This window comes from Artibeus jamaicensis, unplaced genomic scaffold (genome assembly GCF_021234435.1).
Source record: "Artibeus jamaicensis isolate MK-2021 breed Jamaican fruit bat unplaced genomic scaffold, CSHL_Jam_final contig_718, whole genome shotgun sequence".
In the NCBI taxonomy this organism is placed as follows: Eukaryota; Metazoa; Chordata; class Mammalia; order Chiroptera; family Phyllostomidae; genus Artibeus; species Artibeus jamaicensis.
In genome coordinates this window covers 3,097,070-3,123,456 of record NW_026521936.1, presented here as the reverse complement: position 1 = coordinate 3,123,456, position 26,387 = coordinate 3,097,070, and the positions used below count along the sequence as shown (strand labels likewise).

Here is a 26,387-nt window from a genome sequence, read left to right as displayed (position 1 = left end):
TCCAGGGCAAAATCTAATTGGTTTCCACGTGTTCTATTCCGAGCACCCGAATTTGGCCCATGCGCTTCAGGCAGAAAACGTCTTGCCAGCAAGGCTGATCTGAAGGGTTTGGAGTCCTGGGGGAATTCTGTGCCACTTCGGATCCAGCGAAAGTTCTTTGCCAGGTAACGGAGTGACAGGAAAGCGAATGCTATTCTGAACAGGCAAAGGGAACGCGCGTTGCCCTAGGAGCTAGGTCGAGCTGGGTAAACTTGAAAGAGACCTGTTCCCCCGGACATCCTTAGGCAAGAAGCTGGGAGATGCAGACTCTAGTTGGAGAAATTAGGCAGCTACAAAGAGCACACAGTGTGTGCCTGTCGGGTGGGGGCTTCCAGAGGGAGGAAAGGTCGCTTACTTGAGAAAGGGCTGTCCCCCGTGGGACAGGTCTCCGGGTCAGGTGAGGTGAGCCAGGTGCTGTAGGACGGAAGGGGGGCGGGGGAGAGGCTCCGGGGGCAGCCCTTTGGAGGTGGAGATGAAGACTCTAGGTGGGGACAGCCTGGGGGTGGGGCCAGCTTCGGGGTAGGGGGGCCCTTAGAGGCCACATCTCTGCATTCTAGGGGCTCTGAAGGTCCCCAGGTCCGAGTTCAAGGCCTACATCGCACATCAGGCCGTGTCCTTTCAGTCAGCCAGAGCACAGCTCCCTTCTCATTGGCTGTTAGAGAGTGAGCAGCAGGCAGATCGTCCATTAGCTTCAAGGGTAGGGGGGCCCTGCACTCTAAGCCCCGCCTTCCTGCCTGGACCACAAACAGCACCATCTCGTGTCAGGGTGGTGAGTTTGGAAGCCCTTTTGTTCTCCTGGTTTCAGTTTCATCGTGTCAATGTCAAATGCGTGGCTACTGTGGGCAGGCACCACTGCTGCATGGCAGGCACAGACAGACCTTGGGGATAGCACTCCCCTTCTAAATTCTGCTCATCTTTTGTCAGGCCTCCAAACCACGTGACCCTTTATGAATTCAGCGAGGGGATGGGAGTGTTTCTAGCTGTCATATTTCTTCACTTGGTTCAATCCTTATGTCCAGCCCCGATTCCCCCCACCCCCGCATTTCCCATTACTTCTGGCTTCAAACGTTTCCGGAATGAGGGCCATCCCAGATTATAGTTTTATTTTCTTCTTAAAAGTGCTGCTAGACATACAAATTTCTCTCTCTCTTTTTTTTTAGGTTGTGCTCCCCAATTTTGGGGAATGCGTTTCGAGTTTGCTGGGGCTTCCTACAACTGTGTCTGCACCCATGTCGCTTCCAGTAACAAGACACCCTGAACGACACCCTAAAACAGGAACTGAACAACGTAAGGGAGGTGGTCGTTTAGCTTTCCCAATGAGATTTGGGCTATATTTCTAATTTTCAAGTCAGATTATAATCTGTGACCACCCCTGTAGGTTGCTACCCCACTTCAATGAAACCTGCATTTCTGTTGTCCTAAAGGTTTGTCAAGAGATCTTGGAACTGGCAGAATTTTGAGTTCTTTACTCTTTGTTTTAATTGTAAAATGTAACAAAGGATCAATAAACATGTAAGTGTGTTGGATGATTAATTATAAAGCAAACATATATAGCTAAATCAAGAAATAATTCATAGTCCCAGAAGTACCTCCACTGACCTCATAATGACTTCCTTTCTTCCTCAGTCCTCAGGTGAGCCACACACGATGGCTCATGGTTAAATCACTTACTTGTATGTCTTTAGACGATACTTTGCCATCTATGTATGCATCCCTAAAAAGTATAGGTTGGTTTTGTCTGTTTTGAATTTTATATTAAATAGAATCTTACTGAAGGTATGTTTTTGTGTCTTGCATATATGGCTCAATTTAGTTGTGCGTTGTTTATTGGGAGGTAGTTTTCTACTCTGGGAATTTGCAACACTTTATGTCCATTCTGCAGAGGATGGATATTAGGTTCGTTTCTGGTTTGGGGCTTTAAGAATAGTGTTTCTGCCAATCTTTTTGTGCAAGTGAGCTGGTGACTCTGTTTAAGTGGGTGCAGTTAGAGTGCAATGGGGTGGCCTTAAGCCGCATAACTCACTAGCTCAGGCATGGCTTTCAGAGTGGTTCTTGCAGGCGTGTGGAAGGTCTTCCTAGTGGATCAGCAGACATATCTCACGAGCCAGGCACAGGACCAAGCTAATGTCTCTGTGGATGCTCAGGCAAGGAAGGCTGAGACAGGGGCTGACTCCAGCTCAGGGTTGGGATGTCTGGTTCCTGAATTGTGTCTCCTGGAAACAGATGAGATGGGACGGGGGGAAAACTGGCTGGAGGGAGTAGGAAATCCTGCCGCCTGCCCTAATCCTGGGGCTTGGGGGATGGAATAGCACGATTCTGACCAATTGGCTCAATCAGAGCAGGGGGGGTACCCACAGTACTTGACACACAGGAGGTATTATTAAATAAATATTTGTTTAATGATGCATTAATCACTTTCAAAGAATTGTGTGAAAAAATGTTTTTCTCTTCTGGTTTCTTCCAAAGAAAATTCTTTGTAGCCACTAGGTGGCAGTGTTGCTAACAACTAGATGCTCAAAAGTGGGGAATTCCGAGGTGGCCTCAAGCATTTTATTTTAAATTCAATCTTGTTGCGAGTCTGTCTTTGAATATGTTAATCATTAAGTTTGAAAAACACATTCTGACCAAGGTGGAGGTATAGGTAGATACACTTTGACTACTCCCATGACCACAAGAAGGACAACAACACATTTAAAAACAAAAAAATAAACAGAACTCCCCCAAAGTTGAACTGTATGGAAGTCCAACAACCAAAGAGTTAAAGAAACATTCATCCAGGTTGGTAGGAGTGGCAGAGATAGGCAACCCTGGTGGGAGAGGACTCACGGCAAGGTGGCGGCTGGCAGACTGGGCAGTCCCACATTTGTGTGCAGCTAAACTGGGAGGAACAATTGGGGAGTGAGACAGACCATGAAACCCAGAGTTCCAGAGTGGGGAGATAAAGCCTCAAAACCTCTGACTGAAAAACCCTGTGGGGGTTGTGGTGGAGGGAGAAACTCTCAGCCTCACAAGAGAGTTTGTTGGAGACCCACAGGGTCCTAGAATGTACACAAACCCAGCCACCCAGGAATCAGCACCAGAAGGGCCCAATCTGCTTGTGGGTAGTGGGGGAGGTGACTGAAAGCCATCAGAGAGCCGAGCAAGCAGCATTGTTCCCTCTAGGACCCCTCCCTGACATATAGCACCGTTACCCAGGGACATGGGTTGTCCCACCCTGGCAAATACTTATGGCTCTACCCCTTACTATGTAACAGGCATGCTGAGACAAAAAATATGGCCCAAGTGAAAGAACAGATCAAAGCTCCAGAAAAATACAACTAAGCGGTGAAGAGATAGCCAACCTATCAGTTGCAGAGTTCAGAACACTGGTGATGTAATGAAGATGCTCACAGAAATGGTAAGTATGGTCACAAAATAGAGGAAAAAGTGAAGGCTATGAAAAGTGAAATAAAGGAAAATGCACAGGGAACCAACAGTAAAGGGAAGGAAACCAGGACTCAAATCAATGGTTTGGATCACAAGGAAGAAATATACATTCAACAAGAACAGAATGAAAAAAAAAGAATTCAGAAAAATGAGGAGAGGTTGAGGAATCTTCAGGACAACTTTAAATGTTCCAACATCTGAATCATAGGGGTGCCAGAAGGAGAAGAGGAAGAGCAAGAAATTGAAAACTTATTTGAACAAATAATGAAGGAGAACTTCCACAATTTGTCAAAGGAAATAGATTTCCAGGAATTCCAGGAAGCTCAGAGAGTCCCAAAGAAGCTGGACTCAAGAAAGCACACACCAAGGCACATCATAATTATATTACCCAAGAGGAAAGATAAGGAGAGAATCTTAAAAGCAGCAAGAGAAAAGGAGAGAGTTACCTACCAAGGAGTTCCCATCAGACTGTCAGCTGATTTCTCAAAAGAGACCTTACAGGCAAGAAGGGGCTGGAAAGAGGTATTCCAAGTCATGAAAGACAAGGACCTACATCCAAGATTGCTCTGTCCAGCAAAGCTTTCATTTAGAATGGAGGGACAGATAAAGTGCTTCTCAGATAAGGTCAAGTTCAAGGAGTTCATCATCACGAAGCCCTTATTATATGAAATGTTAAAGGGACTTATCTAAGAAAAAGAAGATAAAAAATATGAACAGCAAAATAACAATAAACTCAAAACTCTCAACAACCGAAACTAAAAACACAAAAACAAAGTAAGCACACAACTAGATCAGGAGCAGAATCACAGGAATGAAGATCACATGGAGGGTTATCAGCAAGGAAGGAGAGGGAGGAATGGGGAAAAAGGTGCAGGGAATAAGAAGCATAAATGGTAGGTACAAAATAGACAGGGGGAGGTTAAGAATAGTATGGGCAACGGAGTAGCTAAAGAACTTACAAGTATGGCACGTGGACATGAACTAAGGTGGGGAATGCTGGTGGGAGGGGTAGTTCAGGGCAGAGGGGAATAAAGAGGAGAAAAAATTAGATAAGTGTAGGAATATAATCAATAAAATATATTTCAGGAAATGAAAAAATAAACTAGTGGGAAAAAAATACGTTGTCACCCTGGCGGGTGTGGCTCCCTTGGTTGGAATGTTGTCCAATCCATGAGGAAACATCCAGTGCCAAGAGCACACGTCCAGAGCATGCAGAAGGCCGCTAATAAATGCTTCTATGTCACACTGACGTTTCTTTCTCTCATTCCTTCTCTCTCTAAAAGCAATGAAAGAAAATATCCTTGGGTGAGGATAAAAACACAAACCAAACAGACACGATCATACAGTGTCGTGCTCTGGTGGTGAGATCGGTTGGTTAGAACATCCTCCCATCCACCAAGGTTGTTGGTTCCGCAGGGCCCAGTGAATGCATAACTAACTGGAACAACAAGTTAATGTTTCTCTCTCCTTTCATCTCTCTCTAAAATTAATAAACTAAAATGAGAAAACCCACTGTCATATATTTGCAGGGTAACACTGAAGTGAAGATCCTGGTGAATTGGTTTCTTCCTCAACTAGAGATGTCATGAATTTCTCTCCTACAGTGTTTCCAAGTCAGTCCTTTTATGGCCGGATGGGATGTAAATTCTTCCCATTCTTCATTTGGATAAATGAATGTCAACTCGATTTGCCCTTCCGCTCAAAAGTGGTCTTTTGCCGGCAGAATCTGGTGGCTTCCTTTGCTGAATGCATTAGGCGGATCTGAGTCTCTCAGACATCCCTTCCACTCCCTCTTCCCTGCCTGACCCTTCACAGGGCTCCCTAGCTCTGTCTTTCTGGGGGACCCTCCCTTCTTCCCAGCAGCCTAGAGTCCTGGCTCTTTGGTTTTCTCTTCTGTGGCAAATCTGATGTCACAACATCCCTGTCTTTTTTTTTTTTTTAATTCAAAAGCTATTTGATTATTTGCATTTACGCTGAAGCCACAGGCTTAAGGTTCCTGTTTCTATGGGGAAAGATGATTATGGGAATCTAGAAATGACTTCGAGATGGTAACAGAGAGATAGGTAAATAACCCCTCCTTACTGATAACTTCTCATCATCATAAATGATCATCATAGTAAAACTGACCCCTCCTCGCTGTGTATAGTTCTGTGAGCTTTGATACATGTATAGATTCGTGAAACCAACACCATGACGTGGATAAAGGACAGCGTCCTTGCCCTCAAGAAAACTCCCTGTGCTATTATTGTTCCTCTTTTTGTCACACAGAGATGCTGCTGTACAGCGTGGTGTCTATATTTAAAACTGCCACAAAAAAGCCCATTTGGCCACTTCCCTGGCCATCCCAGTTTCTAGTCTGGATTTCTCTTTTCTGTGTGGGTCACGGGTCATTTGTATTTAGCTGGTTTCATGATTTTCTCCTCTAGTCTTTTGCAGTTTGAGCATCGTCTGTCTGGGCTTATCCTTTGTTGTGTCAGTCCCGTTTAGGGCTCACTGGGCTCCTTGAGTTCACAGGTTTGTGTCTGTGAGAAGTGTTTCACTGTGGTTCTTCACACACAAATAAAAGCAATTGTTCCGGGTATTTTCCAAATGCCTCTCTAGCTGTTCTTTCCACATCTGTCTGGCCTTCTCTAGTCCCTGAAGGGGTGTCTTTCATGGATCACATTATCGGGCTCTCCTGTCCCATGGCTTCCTGTTCAGTGTGGCCAATGGGGACACTAGCAGGATATCAGAGGGCGGCGGTTTGGGCATTTTTTTCCAGGGTCCCTCATGGCCAAGGGAGGTCAGGTCAGCTGTGCTTCTTCTCTGGGACAGCCCAAGTCAAGCACCATTGCCATCCATTTGCTCAGTCTCTGGCTGAAACTCAGGAATTCCTCCCTTTGCTCCTCTTTTGCCCCAGGGCTGATGACGCCCTCCCTGACCTACCTTGGTCACTAACCCTGGTATGGCATGGTCACTTGCAGTTTTCCTAACACTCTGCTGACGTGCTTGTAAATAGTCCCTTTATCAAATATGTCTCCAAAAATGACTCAGTTTGAGCCCCTTGACTGTCACCACCTGTTTTCTGCCTGGACCTCAATGGAAAGAGCGTTTTGGGGGGACCATAATCAGCCGGACTCTGGCACCCCCAAGCTGCTTCCCATTGGCCTTTCAGGCTTTCAATTCTTTTCCAGGTTGGGCATCCTAAGGCCAAAACATCCATTTGATGATCACTGATGAATCTGACATTCACTGAGATAGTTAATAACTTTTGCACTAGACATTGTTTTCGTAACTTTGAAGTTAACTCAAGAATAGGAAGTCCTGCCCTGGCTGGTGTGGCTCAGCAGATTGAGTGCCAGCCTGTGAACTTAAAGGTTGCTGGTTCAATTCCTGGTTGGGGCAGATGCCTGGGTTGTGGGTCAGGTCCCCAGTTTGGGGGTGTGCAAGAGGCAGCCTATCTGTGATCTCTTGCACATCGATGTTTCTTTTTCTTTCTCCCTTGCCCTCTTTCCAAAAAGAAACAAAATCTTAGAAAATATATTAAAAGAATAGGAAGTCCTAATGTGTATTTATTATTGGGATTATATAATTTGTACAGGAGAGGGTATGTATATATCTGCACTTTCGGTAACAATAACCACGTGTCCACCATCTTGGTTAAGAAGAGAAGTTGACCCGAACTCCAGACCTCCAGTTCCTCTGTAGGAGTGTCCCTCCCTGCCAGGAAGACTGCTGTCCTCCCTTCCATGTTCCTCGCCTGCCCACGGATTTTTCCCCTACGCATTTCTCAGTCTGGAAACATGTGGGTGTGATACAGGCTTTGACTCGGAAGAACCAAGGGGCACATACGAAGCAAGGTGTGTTGGGAAGGGTCAGACCGGCATTCCTACGTGGGCATCACGCGCTGGATTCTGCTTCCCTGCGAGTTGTAAGCACTCCTTCTGAGGGCTGTCCGTGGAGAGCCACGAGCAGGTCTAGGGGAATGGGAGCTCCTGGTATCTAAGGCAGGCAGCGAGGCTGCATTTCAAGTCAGGAGGAATATGGTTAGCCGGTCCCGTGACTCACAGGACTAGACTAGGTTGAAGCAGAACACTTCATCGGAAGGTGACAGGAGTGTCCTCAGCGTGGGGATGTGATACACAGGGAACAAGAACAGGGTCCAGACGATTCAAGCGAAACAAGAGCTTGTCCATCTCTCTCTTGGGCTCAGTGCTGGTCGGTCACACCCCAGTGTTTCTCCTCTGATTATCTTTGGCCCGTGTTGCCCAAACAGGGCTTCTTTAAAGATCTAGAACGAATTTTCAGCGAGCTGTCATCAGGTTGTGCTCTCCAGCATCTGCTCTGGGAGACAGTCATTTTTGAAGTGGTGGATTTTATCCACAATCTACTGGCTGGATGGACATAGCTCTCATTATTCTTGTGGTGAGAATATATTAATTAGAGTGACGTCTGGCTGTCGGTGACAGAATCTTGAAAGTAACACAAGTTTCTTTCTCACATAAACATCTAGGCTGCACTCAGCTGCTCCCATGAACTTACCAGAATTACAATTGAATTACAGAACTTGGATCAACTTGGATCTCCTTCTGAAATCTAGCTGAATGGAAATCCCGTAACTAAGGATATGATGAAGATGCCATGTGGAGACTGGTGGGAAGGGCAGCTTCAAAGGGGCTGCCCTGCACCCACCTGCGGCAGCTGAGAATGGGGGTGGTTATATCAGCTGCAGAGGTTCCCCCAGAGGAGTGAGGGGTCCCCGCCCAGAACACCAGTGCCAGGAAGGGGAGCCCACATAACATGGTTGTGAAAATCAATGGGGATTCCACCTGTATTACTTGGCCATAAAAAAAGAATGAAATGGTTACATTTGCAGAACATGGATAGATCTAGAGGATATTGTGCTAAGTGAAGTAAGTCACACAGAGAAACACAAATAACTATGCGATTTTACTTCCATATGAAATCTAAAGAACAAAGTAAACAAACAAAAACAGAAACAGATTCATAGATACAGAGAACAGACTGATGGTTGCCAGAGAGGAGGGACTGGGAGAGGTGGGGAGGAAAAGGCGAGGGGATTGAGTACAGATTGGCAGTTACAGAACAGTCATGGGATGTAAAGTACAGCATAGGGAATAGAGTCAATAATATTGCAATAACTGTGCGTTGTGTGCTAGGTGAGTACTAGAATTATCAGGGGGATCCCTTTGCAAGTTATATAATTGCCTAACTACTATGCTGGACACCCGAAATAAGTATAAAATAATACTGAATGCCAATGCTAATTGAAAAATAAACACAAGCAAACAAACAGCCATCTTGGCAGACAACCCGGGATGAGCACACGATGCCATGGGTGACACTTCGTCTGTCCTGTTGTCCTCTGATGAGTGGATTCCATTCCCACATCACTTTATGGTCCAAGGCACTTTGTCCAAGTCCAACTGTCACACCTGCACTGCAAGCCTCATAAGAGGGCATTGTGGGTAAGGGAGACACCCCCGCTTACAGGACACTGCCCAGGATGTACACACTACTTCCTCTTACATCTCATTGCCTAGGAGTAAGTCTCTTGATCATACTTGGCTGCAGAAGAGGCTGGGACGCCCAGCCTGCATTCTGAGATGGGATGTGCTCTGTCCATGTCCAGGGGACCCGTGACGAGGAATCAAGGAAGAAGGAAAACTGGGAACAGTAGTCGCCTGTGCTGTGGAGTGCGCCCACGGCTATTGCTGAGCAGGGAAGACGGAGCACACTGTCCGATGAATCTGTGTAGTCCAGTCCTGCTGATGCGCCACTCGCCCTGGTGCCCCTAATGTCATGCCAGGATCCTGAAGGAGGGGGGAACATTCCTATCTGGGGACTCTGTCTTACGTGATTTCACGGAAGGAGCAGAGAGGATGTGGGGACTGGTGGATACTTCCTGTTCTCCCAAATTCTGTCACCAGTAATCCACACTTGATTGACTAATTTTTTACTAGGAGGTGTCCAACACTAGCCATTTTGGGTGTAACTGTCCCTAGGGTTTTGGGTGTAACTGTCCCCATTTTCCAGGGGAAAAGACCATTGCTTGGGAGGTGTTTGTAGCTGAGGCCATGTGGACGGGCTGGGGAGTCACAGGGCTGAGGTCTGTGCTCGGGTCTTCTGGCCTCTAAGTTTGCTTCTTGCTCCCTCCTCCCTGCTGTTTCCGACTAGTTCCGCCTACTGGGCACTTCCTGGTCTGAACACTTGCCTCGTCCAACCCATTGTTCAGGTTTCAGGGGACAGTGACATCGTCATTGCTGTTCTTGGTCTTTTGATCCTGAAGCATCTGAGAATTGGCTAAAAAAGTGCTAAGAAAACTCGAGATTTTGATTGGAATCACATTGGATTTAGGCATCAATTTGGAGGGAGATGTCTTTACAAAACCGAGTCCCCTCTTCTATGGACAGGTTTCTGTATTTCCATTTATTTAGGTACATAAACATTTTTCAACCCTGGCTGGTGTGGCTCAGTGGATTGAGCACCAGCCTATGAAACAAAGGGTCCTGGGTTCGATTCCCAGTAAGGGCACATGCCTGGGTTGTGGGCCAGGTTCCCAGTAGGGGGCATTTGAGAGGCAACCATACATTGATGTTTCTCTCCTTCTATTTCTCCCTCCCTTCCCATTTGTCTAAAAATGAATAAATTATAAAATCTTTTAAAAAATACACATTTTCAACAATGTTTATGGTTTTATTTAATGTCTTAGATGTCTACATTTATTCCTAGTCAACTTTATCCCTACCATTTTGTTGCTATTGTAAATGGCTTAAAATTGTTTTCTTTTTAAAAAACCAGCAAAGAATTTTTTTTTCTCACATACAGATGTTCAAAGGTGAGCCATCCAGGACTGGTTTGCCACATTCTGCTGTGCTGTCGAAGGCCTGGCTCCTTGGGTCTCCCTCTGGCTCCATCTCCTGCCCGCGGCTCTTACCCTCCTGGCCACAAGCTGCCTTCCCTGGCTGGAGCTATGGGGTCCCGGTCCCAGGAGGCAATGAATGGTTGGGAAAAAGGAAGGAGAAAACGAAGCAAGACCGACCACCACTGGCCTCTTCATCTCTAGGAAGGCTCTTTGCCTTGAAATCTGACTTTAATCGAGCTGTACCAATTTAATTATTATATATATTTTCTACTCTCTTACTCTCGATCTTTCTGTATCCTTGTTTTAGATGTCTTTCTTGTAAACTGTGCACGAGTACATTTTTATTAAAGCGCAGTGGGCCGGCAACTCTAGACACAGAGAAGAGGCTGGGAGTGGGCTTGCTCTGGGCTCATCTCCCACGGCCCCCACAGCCAGGGGAATGAAGCAGGGTAACTACACGAGAAGCGGAGAGCTGCAAACGGAGTTTATTGTCATCACTGCTCAGACGGGACATGAAGCCGGGCAGGGTGGTGAGGGTGTGCAGGGGATGGGCGAGAGGCGCTGTGACTGCTGGCGGAGCTGGGCCGTGGCCGAGGACAACTGGGACCAGTGGAAGGTCTCATTTTCGGGGTCTGCTTCTTCTTCCAGGAGTCAGACGCATAGACCACCGGACCTCCAAGCACAGAGTACTCAGGAGAGGTGGGGCTGAGTTTCACTTGCTCCCAGCAATGCCTTCTGGTCTTTTTCCTAAGGGCAGGGGTGGGGTGGGGGGGTGGGAGTGGGGGCGGGAAGGAGAGAAGGAGGAGAGGAGGAGGGGGAGGTGAGCAGACACTCTCCTCCAGAGCAGCTTAGGTCTGGAGCGGAGCAGATCCAACATCACCCTCACGGTACCTGATGCAAAGAACCCCAGGGTCCCAGTGAGGGTGAGGACTTCCCTGGCCTCCTGGGGTCTTAAGCTTGGGGGCCACGCGGTCAGGGACAGGGCCTTTCTGGCCTGGGCGACCACTGGGGTAGAGAAGGGCACGGTGTGCCTAGGGGTTTGCTGTCCCGGGGCCTCCTCTGCTGCCCAGCTCTGTAATCTCCATTGCTGTCCCCCAGCTGCATAACCTGCCGCCCCAAATGCCCAGACAGGTGCAGGAGGGACTCACTGCCTTGCACCGGAATCTTCTCCAGCAAAACAGCAACACGGGAACCAGAGAGACCAGAAGCAGCAGGGCCCAGATGCTCATCAGTATGCCCTGAAGGCCCATGGACAGGGTCTGCGAACAGAGGGGCAGAGCTGCAGGCACCAGACTGACTGCAGAGGGATGGGCTCTATCGTCAGCCTCGTCGCCAACGCAGGGTCCCTCCCACGTCTGTGGCTGCTGGAGGGAGGGGCTGCAGAGGGAGTGCCGCCAGGGGCCCCTCTCCTTTGGGCCTCAGCGTTCTCATCTGAACAGGGACAGGCCTGGGCGATGACTCGGTTTCCCAACCGCCCCAAACTCGAGAGGACCCAGGGAGAAGGTGCGTCCACGCATTTACAGCCCCGCACACACGGGCAATAGGGATTCACTTATCATGATTTCAGTGCTCGGGTGGCACCCCCAGCCGCAGAAGTGTTTCTCTTTGCTCGTGGCTGCCATCTGTGGGGATGGCAGTCCACCCCGCTGCAGGAGAGGTGACACCCTTTCCTTTGGGCCGTCTGCGCTGCCCCGAGCCCTTGCCCACCTACCGTGAACATGTCGTAGGACAGGCACAGCTCCTCCCTGCGGGCTTCTTCAGGGGTGCTAGGGGTCAGGGCGGAGTCACAGCAGTAGGGGATTTCACACCAAAAGTATAGAAGGTCGAAGCGGTCAGCCCCGATATATATGGCGGCAATGGCCGTGGCAAAAGCTGCCAGAGCGAGCAGGGTCCTCAGCAGGGCCTGTGGTGAAGAGACAGAGTGACCTCGTGACTCAGTCTCTCCTGGTGCTCAGCCCAGGGGCACTGGGGAGAAAGGTGGGGCAATGGGGGCGGGAGGCTTGGGGTGGCCTCCGGCTGCTGCCCTTCCCTGTACTCACCCAGCAGGTGCCACCCCATTTGTCGTGAATGAAGACGACGACTCCAGCCAGCAAGGCCTGGGGAGAGAGGCAGGGCGGCAGTAGGGTCCGAGTGGGTCACACACACCCTTCCCGCCCTGGCCGGCTTCTCTTTCCCTCTGTAACTCTCACAGCCCCAGAACACGCCCACGGGGCAGGGGCCAGGGATGGGGGAGCATTGAGCTAAGCTGTGTCTTGAGCCGCAAGGTGGCAGCGAGGGTGTGGAGACCGAGGTCAGGCTCCTCCGGCTGCAGGGCCCTCTGTTCTGGGGACAGGGGGTCTATCCAGGGGGGGTGCCCTCTGTCCCTGCCCTGGAGCCTTCCTTCTCAGGCCGTACCAGGGCTCTCGGAAACCCAGGTGGAAGACCTGGGCTGTCAGAGGAGCTCTCAGTTCGGGATGAGTGTCCAGGCTGCCTCAGCGAAGCGGCTGACCCTGCATCACTCCGCTCTGGGGCTCTCAGAATGGAAAGCCCGGTCCATCGACTCGGGCCTTTCTTCCAATAAATATGTTTTGCTGTTATTCTCTGAGCTGAGTGACTTTACCAAAGAGCCTCCGTCCTCCCACGGGCTGCCCACCAAGCTGTTACTGCAGAGAGCATGAAGCGCCCCCGGCCCCCCATTAATTGCTGTTCAGTGATGCCCACAGGGCGCCCCCTGTGCAGGACCTGCAGAGGGCAAGCAAACCACACAGGAGGTGCCGCCTTCTTCCTTCTCTCCCTCCTTGTGGCAGCTACACTCTCCAGCACAGCCTGCCTCCCCCAACTCTATGCAGCCTCTGCAGATGAGTCAGGCTCTGGATGCTCAGTTAATATTGGCTGACAGCGCCTGGTGGGACATCCTGGTGGGACATCCTGGGAAAGGAGCTGGATGAGTGGACTTACGCCGCCATTTCCCTCGGCTATTTCCTATTTTCTTGTCTGCAGAAACGGGATTGGGAACGGAGTGTCTTTTCGGTTGCTAACGCTCTACAGTACCATGTTGGCCAGAACAGGATGGTGACACCCGGTCCCTTGGGACACACCCGTCCATTCCATCCACCATCCTCCGGCCCCACTCACCACAACCCCTGTCCAGATGCCGGTTTCGAAGGTGAACAGCACACTCCATCTATCATAGAACAGGAAGCAGCCGAGGCCTCCCAGGGTCCCACTCAGCAGCCCCAGCACAATCTGTGCCACCTGAAAGATGCAGAGCCCAAGAGCCCGGTCCCCCAGTCTCAGGGAGGCTTTAAGAACTTGCCTTCCAGATATTGACTGTTCAAACCCCATAGAGAGAGAGAGAGGTTGGGGGACAGAGAGGAGAGAAGAGGGGAGGGAGCCAGCTAGGCTTCCATGTCTGGGGGTTGGGAGGGGTGGGGAAGCTGGATTCAGGATTCCGCTGCTGGGACTGGAAGTGTCATGTGTCTTTAGCCCACAGTGTGTCCTGCCTACAGCTTTCACTGAGGCCAGAAACAGAGCACAGGAGACCTTGGTTTCTAGGCATCATTTGAGACTGAACCCATGTCCTCTGCGGATTGAGGCTGGCCAAAAGTGAGTGGCGAGACTGTCAGGATGGGCAGGGCAGGACAAAATGGCAGCTGGACTACAATCCAAATGGCGGTGGGACTACAATCTGGAAAAGGCAGCTGACGTCAAACCAGAGAGCTGAAAGGTCGGGCTTTGCCAAAACGGATATCCGCGTAGCAACTTGAGTCCGAGGAAAACCCACCAATGATGTATTGCCACTTTGTTCAGAGGGGACCAATCCCCAGCTCCCACAGGGAGCCAACAAATATAAAACCCTGTCATTTTCCCTATTCATGAGGTGACTTCCTTGACCCCACTCTGTGGACTGGGAAACCTCTTCTGGGTGCGCAAACCCCAGTGCGCAAACCCCAGTAAAACTCTTTATTGTGTTGAGATCTGGGAAATTGAGATCATAGCCTGACCACAGCAAAACAGGCTGATTGTAATCTGCTTAGCTTTGAATTTTGAAACCCCACCCTGTTCCGCGCGCGGTCTCTGTCAGCAAACAGCCAACTGCCACGTCTGCTTCTGTTCAATGCTTGCTTGCTCGCCCCTATATAAGGACTTAACTGTAAGCGCTGGGCGCGACTCTCATCTGCAGCCCTCTGGGCACCGTGTCTCAGGACACTCCAAGAGTTCGCCTCTGCGCAGGTTAAGTTTGGCCAATAAAATAAGATCAAAACCTTGAAAGGTCTTCGAAAGTTATTCTTGCATCTGGTGGATATAACAATTGCCTGACTTTGTAGCTGATCGGCGTTTCTTTCTCGGCAAAGCCTAAGAAAACCTTTCAGAGACAAACAAAATGTCTCCCCTTTTCTGATATTGGGACACTGGGTGCCACCCCCACCCCTTCTCCAGCAGCCCGACTCACCCAGGAGGCCACCAGCACTCGCTTGCTGCCCAGGGGCTGGGAGGGAGTGGGAATGTTGGGGGGAGAAGGCCGCTGCGGAAACAGGGGCTCCTGGTGGATGTGCACATCGATGTGGGTGAGCTGGGGGGCCCCAGGGGCCACCTCATCACCAGCTGTGGTCCCCATGCCTGTGGACATCTGCCTGGAGAAAGAGTTGGCGGGTTTTCAAAGAGTGCAAGCATTTCCGTCAAGGCACCAAGCATGTCCTGGCAGGGCAGCCAGACTTTGCTGAGCCCCTGGAATACCTCCCTTTCACCTTGTATCTGCTCTGTCCCCCATCTTCCCCTGAGGGACTAGAGTCTGGAGCCTGCACCCCACACCCTCTGCTCCCTGGCCCTTCTCTCAGGCTTTTCTCCAAGACCCTCAGTCTACCAGACAGAAGGACAGAACCAGAGGCCCTTGCAAACCTGTCATGCTTCCATTGCTGCAGCTGGGTCTGGGGACACCCCTCCGCCCCTCGACACCTCTTTCAACTCCTCCCTCTCCATGGATGCCACTCAGCCTGGTGAAGCCTCCTGCCCCCCATGAACAGCTGAGTGGTGGGTGAAGGTAAAGGTAAGAGGCCAGGCTGACTTGGCATCCAATGGGAATACACCTGGCATTTACTCTTGCCACCTTTCTGGAGTCACATTCTCTACCTAGTGGCTGATGCTTCCTTTCCTCCCTCCCTCTGTTCCTCCCAGCAAGCTCTGAGGGGCAAGGCTGCAGAGGCCTGTGAGGGGGCAGGTGGGGTTAGGGGGTGCTCCTGGGGAGAGGTCTTGTGAGCAGGTCTGGGGGAAGGTCTGGGGCTAGGCGCAGCCTCACCTGCTCTCCCCAGAGGTCGGAGGCGAGTGGAGCAGGGAGGCCAGGAGGAGCTGAGTAGGGCCAAGAGTAGGCAGAAGCAGGAGAGGGGTGGGAGGTTAATAGAATGACAGGAAGTGTGGTGTTTTCGTTTAGCAGTTTCCCAGCATCCAGCCCGGGCCAAGGGGCCCCTCTGGGGTTTTCCAGATCTGCTAGTAGATCACAAGAAGCAGCGAATGAGGGTGGTGACTTGGGGGACCTTGGAGCTGAGCAGCCCTGGGAAATCTTGTGGGGGCTGTTCTCTCCCCAACCCCCTGGGCAGGGGCTTTCTGAATGAGGTTTTGTGGGTGCTGTGAGTGTGTTCGTCCCTGTGTGTGTTGTCTGAGTAGATAAGAGTGTGCAAGTGTGTGTGTGTACACGCTCTACATTCTCCAGCCAGACCCATTATCTGCTTAAGACAAACCCCCCAGGAGGGCCCCCATGACCCTGCCCCTGCTGTTTTCTGGGAAGTTGTAAAACTGAAGGTCAGGTCCTCCCCCCACTCCCCTCCCCCCTTCATCCTGCTCTTCTCCCTCCCATTGCGCAGAAGGTTCTCAGTGCCCGGCCAGCCTCCCCAGGCCTGCTGCGTAGGGTGCAGACTTCCAGGGAACAGCAGGTGAGCAGGGACCTCACAGCTCAGGTGGTCCCTCGCTGCAGGATCTCTGTCTGTCCCTCAGTCCTGCAGACCAGTCCCTAAAACCCCCATCCTGTCCCACAGGATGCCACTCTCCTAACCTCTACCCCCAGGTTTCTGGTTCCCATAGGACTGTCTAGGAGCAGAAGGATGTGACCCTAGGAAAATGGCTGGGGAGGGAGGTGCGGTCTGTGCTTGGCCACGGTAGCCTGGCACTGCCTCTTTCTCACTTCTACCAGGACGTTGCTCCTTTATTCTCAGTGTGGGCAGGGTGACTGAGGCTCAGCAGGTTTGGTGGTGAGAGACCCTTTCAGAGTGAAGCCCGAGGTGGATAGCCCAAGGTGTTTTGGGGATCCCAGTCCTCTCTCCCTAGCTCCAGGGGTGCTGGGAGGACCTGGGTAGCAGGGAAGAGCCCACAGCCAGGAATCAGGGTGGCGTGGGTGGGAAATCTTCATTGCGATGTTTGGGGAAGAGTAGGGGGCTAGGCTGATCTGGGGGCTACAGTGGGGTGAGGTTGTCCAGGGGGCTCAGAGGGAGCTGGAGCTCAGGATGCATTTAGGGCTTCGACATGATGCTGACACCCGGGGAAGATGTGGTTGGAACCTGGGCTGGACTTCCTTGCTTGTGTCTGTGAAAAAGTGGGAACCTCCCTGGACATCTGCAGAATTGTCAGCTACCTATGCTTTGTATTTTAAAGGAGGCCAGGTCTGTGACAGGGGGCCCACTCTCAAAAGCGCACAGAATACAGATGAGAAGAATTTAGGATTATTGTCACTGCTGCTGTCATTAGAACTGTTACAGGTAATTGCTTTTTAAAGGGAAGGAGAAAGAGAGGGAGAGAAAAATCAATGTATAGTTACTTCTTGCACACCCCCCCACTGCAGGCCCCATTTGTGTTTCTCTGTTTTTTCCAACATATGCATTACCGTTACTGTATTCTTCATTTCTGACTGATTCTTTTCTTTATGTTTTCTATCTCCTTTTTTATGTTTGTGACAGTCTTATGGGAATCCCTTGTAGGTAACTAACTGCTTTTCTTCTGTTGCTTTTAAGATTCTCTCTTTGTCTTCAGTCTTTAGCAGTTTACTGATGATGTGTGTTGGTGTTGGCCTCTTTGGGGTCATCTTGTTGGGGACTCTCTGCACTTCCTGGATTTGTATGTTGCCTCCACCAAGTTAGGGTATTTTTTCATCATTATTTCTTCAAATATGTTCTTAATCCCTTGTTCTCTTGTTTCTCCTTCTGGTACCGCTATGATGGGAATGTTGTTACACTTGATGTTGTCCATAGGGCCCTTAAATTACCCTAATTAAAAAAAATTCTTTTTACCATTCTGATTGGGTGTTTTCTGCTATCTTTTCTTATAAATCACTGATTTGATCCTCTGCTTCATCTATTCTACTGTTGATCCCCAATAATGTATTCTTCATTACCGTTGCTGTATTCTTCATTTCTGACTGAGTCTTTTCTTTATGTTTTCTATCTCCTTTTTTATGTTTGTGATTTCTTTGTCACAGTTCTCACTAAGCTCATTGAGCATCCTTACAACCAGTGGTTACAGATACAACTCTGTATCTGGTGGATTGCTTGTTCCATTTTATTTAGTTCTTTTTCTGGTGTTTTGCTCTGTTCTTTCATTTGGGATACATTTCTTTGTCTCCTCATTTTGGCTGCCTCCCTGAGTTTGTTTCCATGCATTAGGGAGAGCTGCTACACCTTCCAGTTTTAGTAGAGTGGCCTTATGGCATAGGTGTTCTGTGGGGCCCAGTGGGCCAGTCTTTCCTGTCGCTTAGTCTTCCCAATCTTCCCTGTCACTTGGAGCTGGGTGCTCCAGGAGTGTCCCTTGTGTGGGTTGTGTGTGTACACCCTCCTGTTGTAGTTGAGCCTTGATTGCTGTTGGCATGTCAATGGAAGGGACTGACCCTCAGGCTGACTGACTGACAAGACCAGTCATGATTACCACGGAGAAGCTGTTGTGTGGGGACTGACCCCGCGGGGCAGGGTTGGCCTTTGTGAGGCTCTGTTGCCTGCTGGGTCTGCCCTTTTGGTGTGTCATCTGTGGAGGTGGTGGTGTGGTACTCTGGGGTGGTCCGAAGCTGGCCACCAGGTTTGTTGGTTAGGGGCCTCTTGGGAGGGGTTCCGTTTATGCCCTGCCCAGGGCTATGTGGTATGAGCTACAAAGTGATCTTCAGATTGCTGCCACTTTTGCTGGGACTGGAGGTTCCTGGGAGAGGCTAAGCTGCAAACCAAGGCTGGCTGCCAGTATTGCCAAGCTTGGGGTTAGTTAGTAAGAGATATTTAATGGCCTCACATGCCTAGGCCATTCAGGTTGAGTAGGGTGGGGTCACAGGAAATCACCAGTGTGAACAGTGTGAGCCACGTTTATGGAGACTCACATACAGTGCCCACCTGTTGGCTCTGTGGGCGCAGGCTCTCAGAAAAAGGACAATAGCTTTTGCTAGCACTTCTATCTGGGATAAATCTGCTCATTTGGCTCTCATCCTGTAGCCAGACAATTCAGTTCCTCCATGTATGTCCCTCATTTTTTGAGCTGCTATCTCAGCGCTGGAGCTCAGAGTGAGTTTGAGGAAGTCTATGCATGGGTCCTCAAAGAGGAACTGCCTGGGACTCTAGAAGCCTGTGTCTCCCTCAGCTTCAATCCCCACTGGTTCTTACAGCCAGACGTTATGGGGACTTCCTTTCCTGGCTCTGGAACCCTGAGCTGGGAGGCCTTACATAAGGCGGGGACCACTCACTCCTCAGGAGGAACTTCCACAGTTGAAATATCTCTCCTGAGTTTAAATCGCCATACATGGGTGTGGGACCAGCTCGTTCTGCAACTCCACCCCTCCTATCAGTCTCAGTGGGACTTCTTCTGCATATTCTTACTTACAGGACTTCTGTTCAGCTAGACTCTGGGCAGTTCTGAAGAAAAAACAGACTTATTTTATCATCTTGAAAGGAGAATGTTCCTTTTAAGTATGATGTAAAACCCATTAAAGAGATAGAAAATTTGATTGGGTAAAATATGAGCGAGGCCCGGAAACAAATCACAGATTGTAAAGACATATTTGAAACTCATGCCACAGATGGTATTTTTTTTTTTTGAGCACACAAAAACGCCTATCAGGACCAAAACAAAATAAAGTAAACTGGGGAGGACACAGGGTAGGAATGGAGCACTCCCAACAGAAGGAGGAAAATGGCTCTTAGCCCTGGCTGGTGTGGCTTGATTGGTTGGAGCATCATCTCATAAACCAAAGGGTTGTGGCTTCAATTCCAGGTCGGGGCAAATGCCTAATTAGGGGGCTTGGTTCCCCACTCCGGGCATGTGTAAGAGGCCACTGATCGATGTTTCTTGCATATCAATGTCTCTCTCTGAAATTAAAAAAAAAATTAAAGAAAGGGAAATGGCACTTAAACATATGAAGAAATAACCAACCTCAACTCTCAGATGAGAACCACAGATTGAAACTGTACTGGAATAGTCCCAGAGAGCAGCTCAGAAGTTGCTTGGGGCCAGAGGTTGGGGGTTTACTGAACAGGGGACATTAGGAGACTTTTTTGCAACATAGAAATATTCTATATCTTGATGGTAGTGGTGGGTGCACAAATGTACAGATTTATCAAGGCTTGTTGAGCTATACATTTAAAAAGGAGTGTTGGATTGCATAAAGTTGATTAAAATCTACAACGCAATATAATTTTTCTGATACACACTTGAAAAAGATTCAAAAGTTTGTGGAGACTATCTGCTGGCCACAGGGAGGGGCAGTGAACACTCTTTGAACTTGCTCCTATGTGGCGATTGCATACAGGGAAATATATTAACATTACAAACACAAGTTCCTATTGACCTGCCAACTCCACATTGTGTATAAGAAAAAATAAATGCCTACCCACAGGGGACTGCTTAAAAAAATTATGACGCATTCAGAGAGCGGAATACTATGCAGCTGTATAAATGACTGATGGAGGATTATTTTATTTTATCATCACCTGACAACATGCTTATTGATTTTAAAGAGAGGGGGAGGGTGGAAAAAAGAGAGGGAGGGAGAGAAACAGTGATGTGAGAGAGAAATATCGATTAGTTGTCTCTTGCACATGCCCCGCCCAAGGACCAAACCTGCAACCTAGGCATGTGCCCTGACTGGGAATTGAACCTGTGACCTTTTGGTTTACAGGATGATGTTCCAACCCACTGAGCCACACTGGCCAGGGATGAAAGAGGATTATTTTAAAAACATGGTTCTATGAACAAATCATTGTGCAGAGTAGTGTGTACAGTGTCTTGCTATTTGTGGGGAAAGGAGGAAAAAGAATAATTTCACATGCTTTTATGTGCAAAAAATGTCACTGTAGGAAAATGACAATTTTCCTCCTAGTAAGGAAACTAGGTGGCTAGGAGAGAAGGGAGGCAGAGATGGTCTTTAAGGTATACCCTTCCACATCTTTTGAAATTTTTAACCACATGAAATGATTATGTGTAAATGTGTAAGTACACAATTGACTCTTGAACAATGTGGGGTTAGGGGCACCGACCCACAGCACAGTTGAAAATCCTCATATAAGTTTGGACTCCCCAAAACTTAACTCGGAGTCTACTGTTGATTGAGAGAAAGCCTCAGTGAAAACATAAGCATTTGACTAACACATATTTTGTACTTGTATCATTTGCTGTATTATCCCCATCAAGTAAGCTAGGGAAACAGAAATGTTATTAAGAAAATCATAACGGAAAGAAAATACATTTACCGTATTTATTGAAAACAATCCGCGTACAAGTGGATTTGAACTGGCGCCGGTCAAACCCAGGTGGTTAGAGGGTCAACTCTACGTACTAAATCACTGAAATAGTAAGACAGATTCCTTTCTTCACCCAACCCAAGACCCAAATGAGATGTCTCAGACCATTTTGGGGAGGGGCCCAGGAATATGTGTGGTGAATACCTCGAGAGGTTGCAGACCAGGTCAAGGTTACAGTGACATTGATACCTGCCTTGGGAAGACCCCTGGGGTTTTGATAAAGAGACATTTTTTTCTCTCCTTTGCTTCCTGGGGTGTAGTGTGTCCCTCATTGCCTAACCCGGTTCCCAAAACTCGTTTCTGTATGTCTTCTCCCCAGCAGGCAGGATGACCCAAAACACGGTGACCGTGAATGGGGTTGAAGTGGCGTCTACCCTGTCCCAGCCCACCCACATCAGCATCCACATCCACCAGGAATCTGTTTTGACACAACTGCTAAAAGCCGGGGGCTCTCTGAAGGAGCTCTGTGCCAGCTGGCGGGACCCGGGCCCTCACAAGACTGGGATAAGCTATGGGCTGCTGGCTGGAGGGGTAAGGTCGGCTGGAGAGGTGGGGGGGCAAGCTGATGGGGGGGCAGTCACTCTCCTTCCTCAGCAGGGGGCAGGAAAGGAAAAGGGGCTGAGTCCCCATGAGAATGCACTATTTATGCCCCATCTTGTTTGGGAAAAGAAGGTTTTGGAAGTTTCCCCAAGGAGATTTGGATGGAAAGGAATGATGGAAGTCTTCTTTGGTGCCAGGTAGCGGTGGTGGGTAGGTCAGCACAGTCCCAGCCAGAGATGGGGGGTGGGAGGAAGATCCCTGGAAGCTGTTGATTTATTTTAATTTAACCCCTGTGGACAGTGGCCCTGCAGATAAGGCACCATAATAGGTGCTTTGGGAAAACTCCAGAGAGAATCCCTGGGCTATGTAACCTCCACCAGAAAGGATCAGGTAACCATAGGAATGCCTGGAATTAAAGGTAGATCAGCTGGTGTCTGTGGGAGGCAGACCTGCAGGAGTTGACGTCTGACCTAGACCTTGAATGGAGAAGAACCTGGTTCAGACAGATAGAGGAAGAAAAGGAAATGCAGGGGAGGTGAATGGCTGGGCAAAGAAGCCAGACCGCACGGGGACTTCCGGCAGAGTAAGGAGGATGGGGCTTGCAGCTGGTTCCACTGAACAGGCTCAGGCCTTGAGGGGCTGAGGGCTCGCAGGACAAGGTGAGGAGTCGCCCCGAGTCAGCTCCCACAGTGGGAGGGCTGTGGGTGGATTCTGAGCAGGAGCCTGGGCCTTCGGCTGCCTCATGGCCAGGAGCTGTCCAGATAAGAAGTATGGAAGGTCTGCACCTTCGTGGTCATGGCAGAAATGATAAAAAAAAAAGGAGGGGAGTCCAAACCCTTTGTGGATGGGGTCCCTGCGACTTGGGAATGCCTGGGCTTGGGGTACAAGGGCAAAGAGGAGTTGCAGAACATACCGAGGCTCAGAGTGTGGGTGGGCAGGAGGCTGGAGTCCTGAAAGTCAGGAGAGGTACACCTTGGGGGTGCGGGGTGTTGGGGGTGGGGGTGTCATTTGGATGTGCTACCCTGAGAGGTGGGCAGAGCATGCAGGCGGTGCTGTCCAAGATGCTGTGACCGTCAGGGTCTCCAGGAAGCGGATGTGAGTCAGGGTCAGGGGTGCCAAGGGTTTACTGGGATCTAATCACCTATGAAATGAAAAGGGAGGGAGCAGGATTGGGTAGGGAGGGCCATCGAACCATAACTCAGGCCTGACCAGGCCTCTGCCAGCCCAGCACGGAGCTGGGGAGCACAGACCGTCCACCACAGGAGGTCCCTGTGAGGTGGGCAGTGGCTTTGCCACTGGCTGGGTGGCCATTCCCAAAGACTGTGCCTTTGGTGAAAGATGAGGGGACCTGAAGGAGCTGACCCCCGCAGGCCGTGAGCTGACCGCCCTCCTTTCTGGAAGGAGGTCTCCGCAGCCCGTCCTGGACAGGATGATGGCTCTCCCCAGGGTGATGGGGATCCCATGGAAGAACAGAACCTTCAGGTGAAATGACCACCTGTGGTGCTTTGGAAAAAGTAATGAAGGACAAAAGCCTGGCATTCAGCGGGATCGGGGAGCACCAGGCCATGTTGCTTCATGGGTGTTAAGGGAACGGAATGTTCTAGAATCATAACTGTAGAGAGGTCAAGACAGAAGAAAAGAAGGGCAGCAATTAGGAGCTGCTTGGCTGGCCCTGGGTGCGTGGGCTTGTGGGAAGGGGTCTGACCTTTGACCCTGTCTGGCAGGTGATCCAGGTATTGCTGGGGGCAGTGAGCTGTGCCTTAGGAGTGCTTCTGTACTTCGGGCCCTGGACCGAGCTGAGGGACTCAGGTTGCGCCCTCTGGGCGGGGTGTGTGGTGAGTAAGGAAGCAGAAGGCAAGTGGGGATGGGCCCGGAGAGGGTCCCTCTGGGTCTGGGTTGGGGATTTGGGGGAAGAGACCCGTGACCCAAAGTCCAAATGCCCTTTGCCAGGGAGGAAGCTGACTGAGGGGATGAGCAAAACCCTTCTGCTCTGCATGTCCTTTAAGACAAGGGTGGGAAGGGGGGGCCATGGTGTGGAGCCCAGGACCTGTGCTGGGTCTCTTCGCCCGTCCCTTTGCTCCTGCTGCACACTGGCTGTTGTGGGAACTGGCGGGGGTGGGGTGGGGTGGGGAAGGGTGATGTCGGGGGTCCTTTCAGGGGAGTAATGGGGAGGCCTCTGCCGGGTCTTCTCCTCCCAGGCGATCGCAACAGGAGCCGGGGTCATCGTCTACGAGAAGCGCCGGAGCATCCTTTCTGTGAGTCGGGCACCCGAGGTCCCCACCTTGTTCTCTGCCCCCGCCTGGGTCTCCGGTGTTCTGCCCCATTTTGTGTCTTCTCCCCTTTGGGTCTCAATATCCGAGATCTTTCCTGGAGGGTTGGGTAGGGTTTCCTGGTCCAGGGAGCTGGGGAAGAGGAGGTGGTTGGGGGCCGGGACCCCCACAGCTCTGACAGCCACAGAGAGAGTCTGAGAGTCGGTGTTTGGAACTTCTCTCTTCTAGGGCTGGGCGTTCCGTCTGCTCGCCCTGGTGGGCACTGTCACGGCTGTGGCTGCTGTTTCCCTCTGTGTATATAGCATCACCTGGGAAAACAGCATCTTCTTCTCCTCCATATGTGACTTCCTGGTCCCTACCACCACAGCCACTTACTATGGATTGGAAAGGCCATACGATTACAGACAGGCTTCGTGGCAGGAGGATGACTGTAAACGCTTTATGCAAACGCTGAGGGTGAGAATGGGGGGTGGGGAATCCTGTCTCCCAGGGCCCCATCACAACCATTTGTTCCTAAGGAACTGAGCACTGGAGGGCAGAGATGGAGGCTCTTTGAGCTTGGACCTCATCCTGGGTCTTTGGTTCAGCAGGTTTTAACCGAAGCCAAAGATGTTTCTTCATACCCTTATAGCATGAAGGTTCCCTGAATCAAATGAGGGGTGAAGAGCAGACATTTAAGAGTGGATGTCGTGGTTCACCCATCCATTTTTTCTGGTGGGTGGGTGTCCCACTGATCTGTTGCTGCGTCACACACTGCTCTCAAAGGTAGTGGCTTAAACCTGCAGGTTATTCATAGTTCTCACCGTCTGTGGGTTGAGTGGGCTCAGCCGGGCAGTCCTCACTCAGGTTTGCTGATGAAGTCAGAAGTCAGTTGGGGAGTGAAGTCATCTGATGGCTGGCCTGGGTTGGACATCCAGGTTGGTGCCCTCCCATGGCTGGCACCTGAGTCGATGGCTCTTGGCTGAGTGCTGAGTTGGGACTGTCAAGCAGAGAGCCTACAATGGCTTCCCCATGTGGCTGGGACTTCTCATGCGGCGTGCCAACCAGGTTTGAACTTAGAGCATCCCATGGTGAGCCCTCCAGGAGGTTGGAACGGAAGCTGCCAGGCAGGTTCAGGGCTACCCTACAACTGTCCTTGTGTCATTTCCATGGTATTTTATTGGTCAGAGCACCCACAGGTCCTTCCAGATACGATGGGTGGAGAAATAGACCCCACCTCTTCGCAGCAGAGGCTAAGGTCACATTGCAGACAAGCAAATGGTGGGATCCCCTTTGGTGGGAAGTGGTGGGCCAGATCTGATTCTTGGAGGAGAGAGAAGTGGGGATTCTTGGGGGGTAGGGTAAGGTGGTAGTCAGAGCAGAATCAGAGGGTGGACTCCTGACTTTCTTCTTCCTTTATCTCCAGAACTTGTTCCTAGCGATACGTATTCTGCTCCTGGCTGTCTCTGCCCTGCAGCTCCTTGTGTCCTTGGCTTCCATGGGCCTGGGGCTTCGAATCTTAGGTGGCCAGAGTTTCCAGCCCTTGGTGAGCTGTGCTGGAGGCACTGGGGCAGGTGGGGCTGGTTTGGGAGGCCCAGGGTCAGGGACGCACGTGGGGCTAGGAACACTGGCTCTCAGAGCTCATGCCTGACCTTCCTCAACTCCTTCCCAGGGCTGGGCTCTGCCCTTGGCTGTCTGGGGCCTGGGGCCCATCCCTGTGACCCGGGTTACCTTTGGCCCGCCATCTCACCATTCCCTCCTTCAAGCTCACCTTCCCACTGTCCCTTCCTTTGTGTCCTCCATCTCTGTCCTGTACTCCTTCCTCTGTCACTCTTTCCTTCTTCTCTCTTCTTTTCCTGATTTCAAGCCTCGTGAAGCTGCCTCTGCTTCATCCTTCCCCCCTCTCCCCCCCACCAAGAGTTAATTTTTGACCTCCGTCTGTTTTAGGATGAGGAAGACTCAGAGAAGAAGCTACTGGGGGAGAATTCAATGCCTCCCTCCTCCTCCAGCAAGACCACTCCTGCCATGGTCTTGTGAGCAGCCGGAGACCCTGCCTGGACCCCCGCTTGTCCCTCCAGAGCAGTCCAGGGCCTGTGGGGATGACAGTGTCTGCTCCCAGGGCCCCTCACTACCCTGTCCCTCACACTTGCCTCTCCTTTGCCCACTGTCAAACCCTTCCTCCCTCCTCACCATCCTCACCCTGATGTCTTCAAATTCAGTGAGCACTGATTAAACAGAAACAGTCAACAACGCGCACTATAAACCAAAAAGGACTCGGTCTCTCTCCGTTTGAACGCACGGCGTGCGGTGACAGACCTCTGTCTGTGTCGGTACATGTGGGGTTACATGAGAGCCAATCTATGACACGGAAACAGGGTCCCAACAAGATGACACGGAATTACGTTCTGCTCTGTGTCCCAACTGGCAAAGCTGCTCTTTGTGGCGTTCAACGTGAAATGAAAATAACTCTCATATACTTAGAATGTTTTTGCCTGCTGAGATTGTCTTTAAGCATCTACAGCCTTGACCTTGGGA

At 50.4% G+C, this 26,387-nt stretch overlaps 2 protein-coding genes across 5 annotated transcripts; one reads left to right on the top strand and one right to left on the bottom strand.

The window, feature by feature from the left end:
- Positions 1–10,797: 10,797 nt before the first annotated feature.
- On the bottom strand, positions 10,798–15,713 carry TMEM176A (transmembrane protein 176A). 2 transcript variants are annotated; one of them, XM_037131921.2, is made up of 7 exons: positions 15,606–15,713; positions 14,763–14,943; positions 13,445–13,564; positions 12,370–12,426; positions 12,042–12,233; positions 11,479–11,589; positions 10,798–11,077 (listed from the first exon to the last, which is right to left on the bottom strand). In XM_037131921.2, the coding sequence occupies exons 2-7, from the start codon at positions 14,937–14,939 to the stop codon at positions 11,021–11,023; spliced, it is 714 nt and encodes a 237-aa protein (XP_036987816.2). In that variant the 5' UTR covers positions 14,940–14,943; positions 15,606–15,713; the 3' UTR covers positions 10,798–11,020. The 2 variants fall into 2 exon arrangements, with proteins under 2 accessions (XP_036987816.2, XP_053527841.1); XM_053671866.1 differs by having other exon boundaries at positions 14,763–14,939; positions 15,606–15,701.
- A 413-nt stretch (positions 15,714–16,126) lies between these two features.
- TMEM176B (transmembrane protein 176B) lies at positions 16,127–26,122 on the top strand. 3 transcript variants are annotated; one of them, XM_037131917.2, is made up of 8 exons: positions 16,139–16,236; positions 16,952–17,055; positions 21,383–21,594; positions 23,328–23,438; positions 23,802–23,858; positions 24,102–24,329; positions 25,279–25,398; positions 25,800–26,122. In XM_037131917.2, the coding sequence occupies exons 3-8, from the start codon at positions 21,391–21,393 to the stop codon at positions 25,887–25,889; spliced, it is 810 nt and encodes a 269-aa protein (XP_036987812.2). In that variant the 5' UTR covers positions 16,139–16,236; positions 16,952–17,055; positions 21,383–21,390; the 3' UTR covers positions 25,890–26,122. The 3 variants fall into 3 exon arrangements, with proteins under 3 accessions (XP_036987815.2, XP_036987813.2, XP_036987812.2); XM_037131920.2 differs by lacking the exon at positions 16,952–17,055 and having other exon boundaries at positions 16,127–16,236; XM_037131918.2 differs by lacking the exon at positions 16,952–17,055 and having other exon boundaries at positions 16,133–16,236; positions 21,386–21,594.
- Positions 26,123–26,387: the final 265 nt, after the last annotated feature.

Coding starts and splice junctions, on each gene's coding strand:
- TMEM176B (XM_037131920.2), top strand. CDS start 21,391: ATGACCCAAAACACGGTGACCGTGAATGGGGTTGAAGTGGCGTCTACC. Junction 21,595..23,327: donor ATGGGCTGCTGGCTGGAGGG/GTAAGGTCGGCT, acceptor CCTGTCTGGCAG/GTGATCCAGGTATTGCTGGG. Junction 23,859..24,101: donor AGCGCCGGAGCATCCTTTCT/GTGAGTCGGGCA, acceptor TCTCTCTTCTAG/GGCTGGGCGTTCCGTCTGCT.
- TMEM176A (XM_037131921.2), bottom strand. CDS start 14,939: ATGTCCACAGGCATGGGGACCACAGCTGGTGATGAGGTGGCCCCTGGG. Junction 11,590..12,041: donor TGTCCTACGACATGTTCACG/GTAGGTGGGCAA, acceptor CTCTGTTCGCAG/ACCCTGTCCATGGGCCTTCA. Junction 11,078..11,478: donor GAAGATTCCGGTGCAAGGCA/GTGAGTCCCTCC, acceptor CCCTGCCCTTAG/GAAAAAGACCAGAAGGCATT.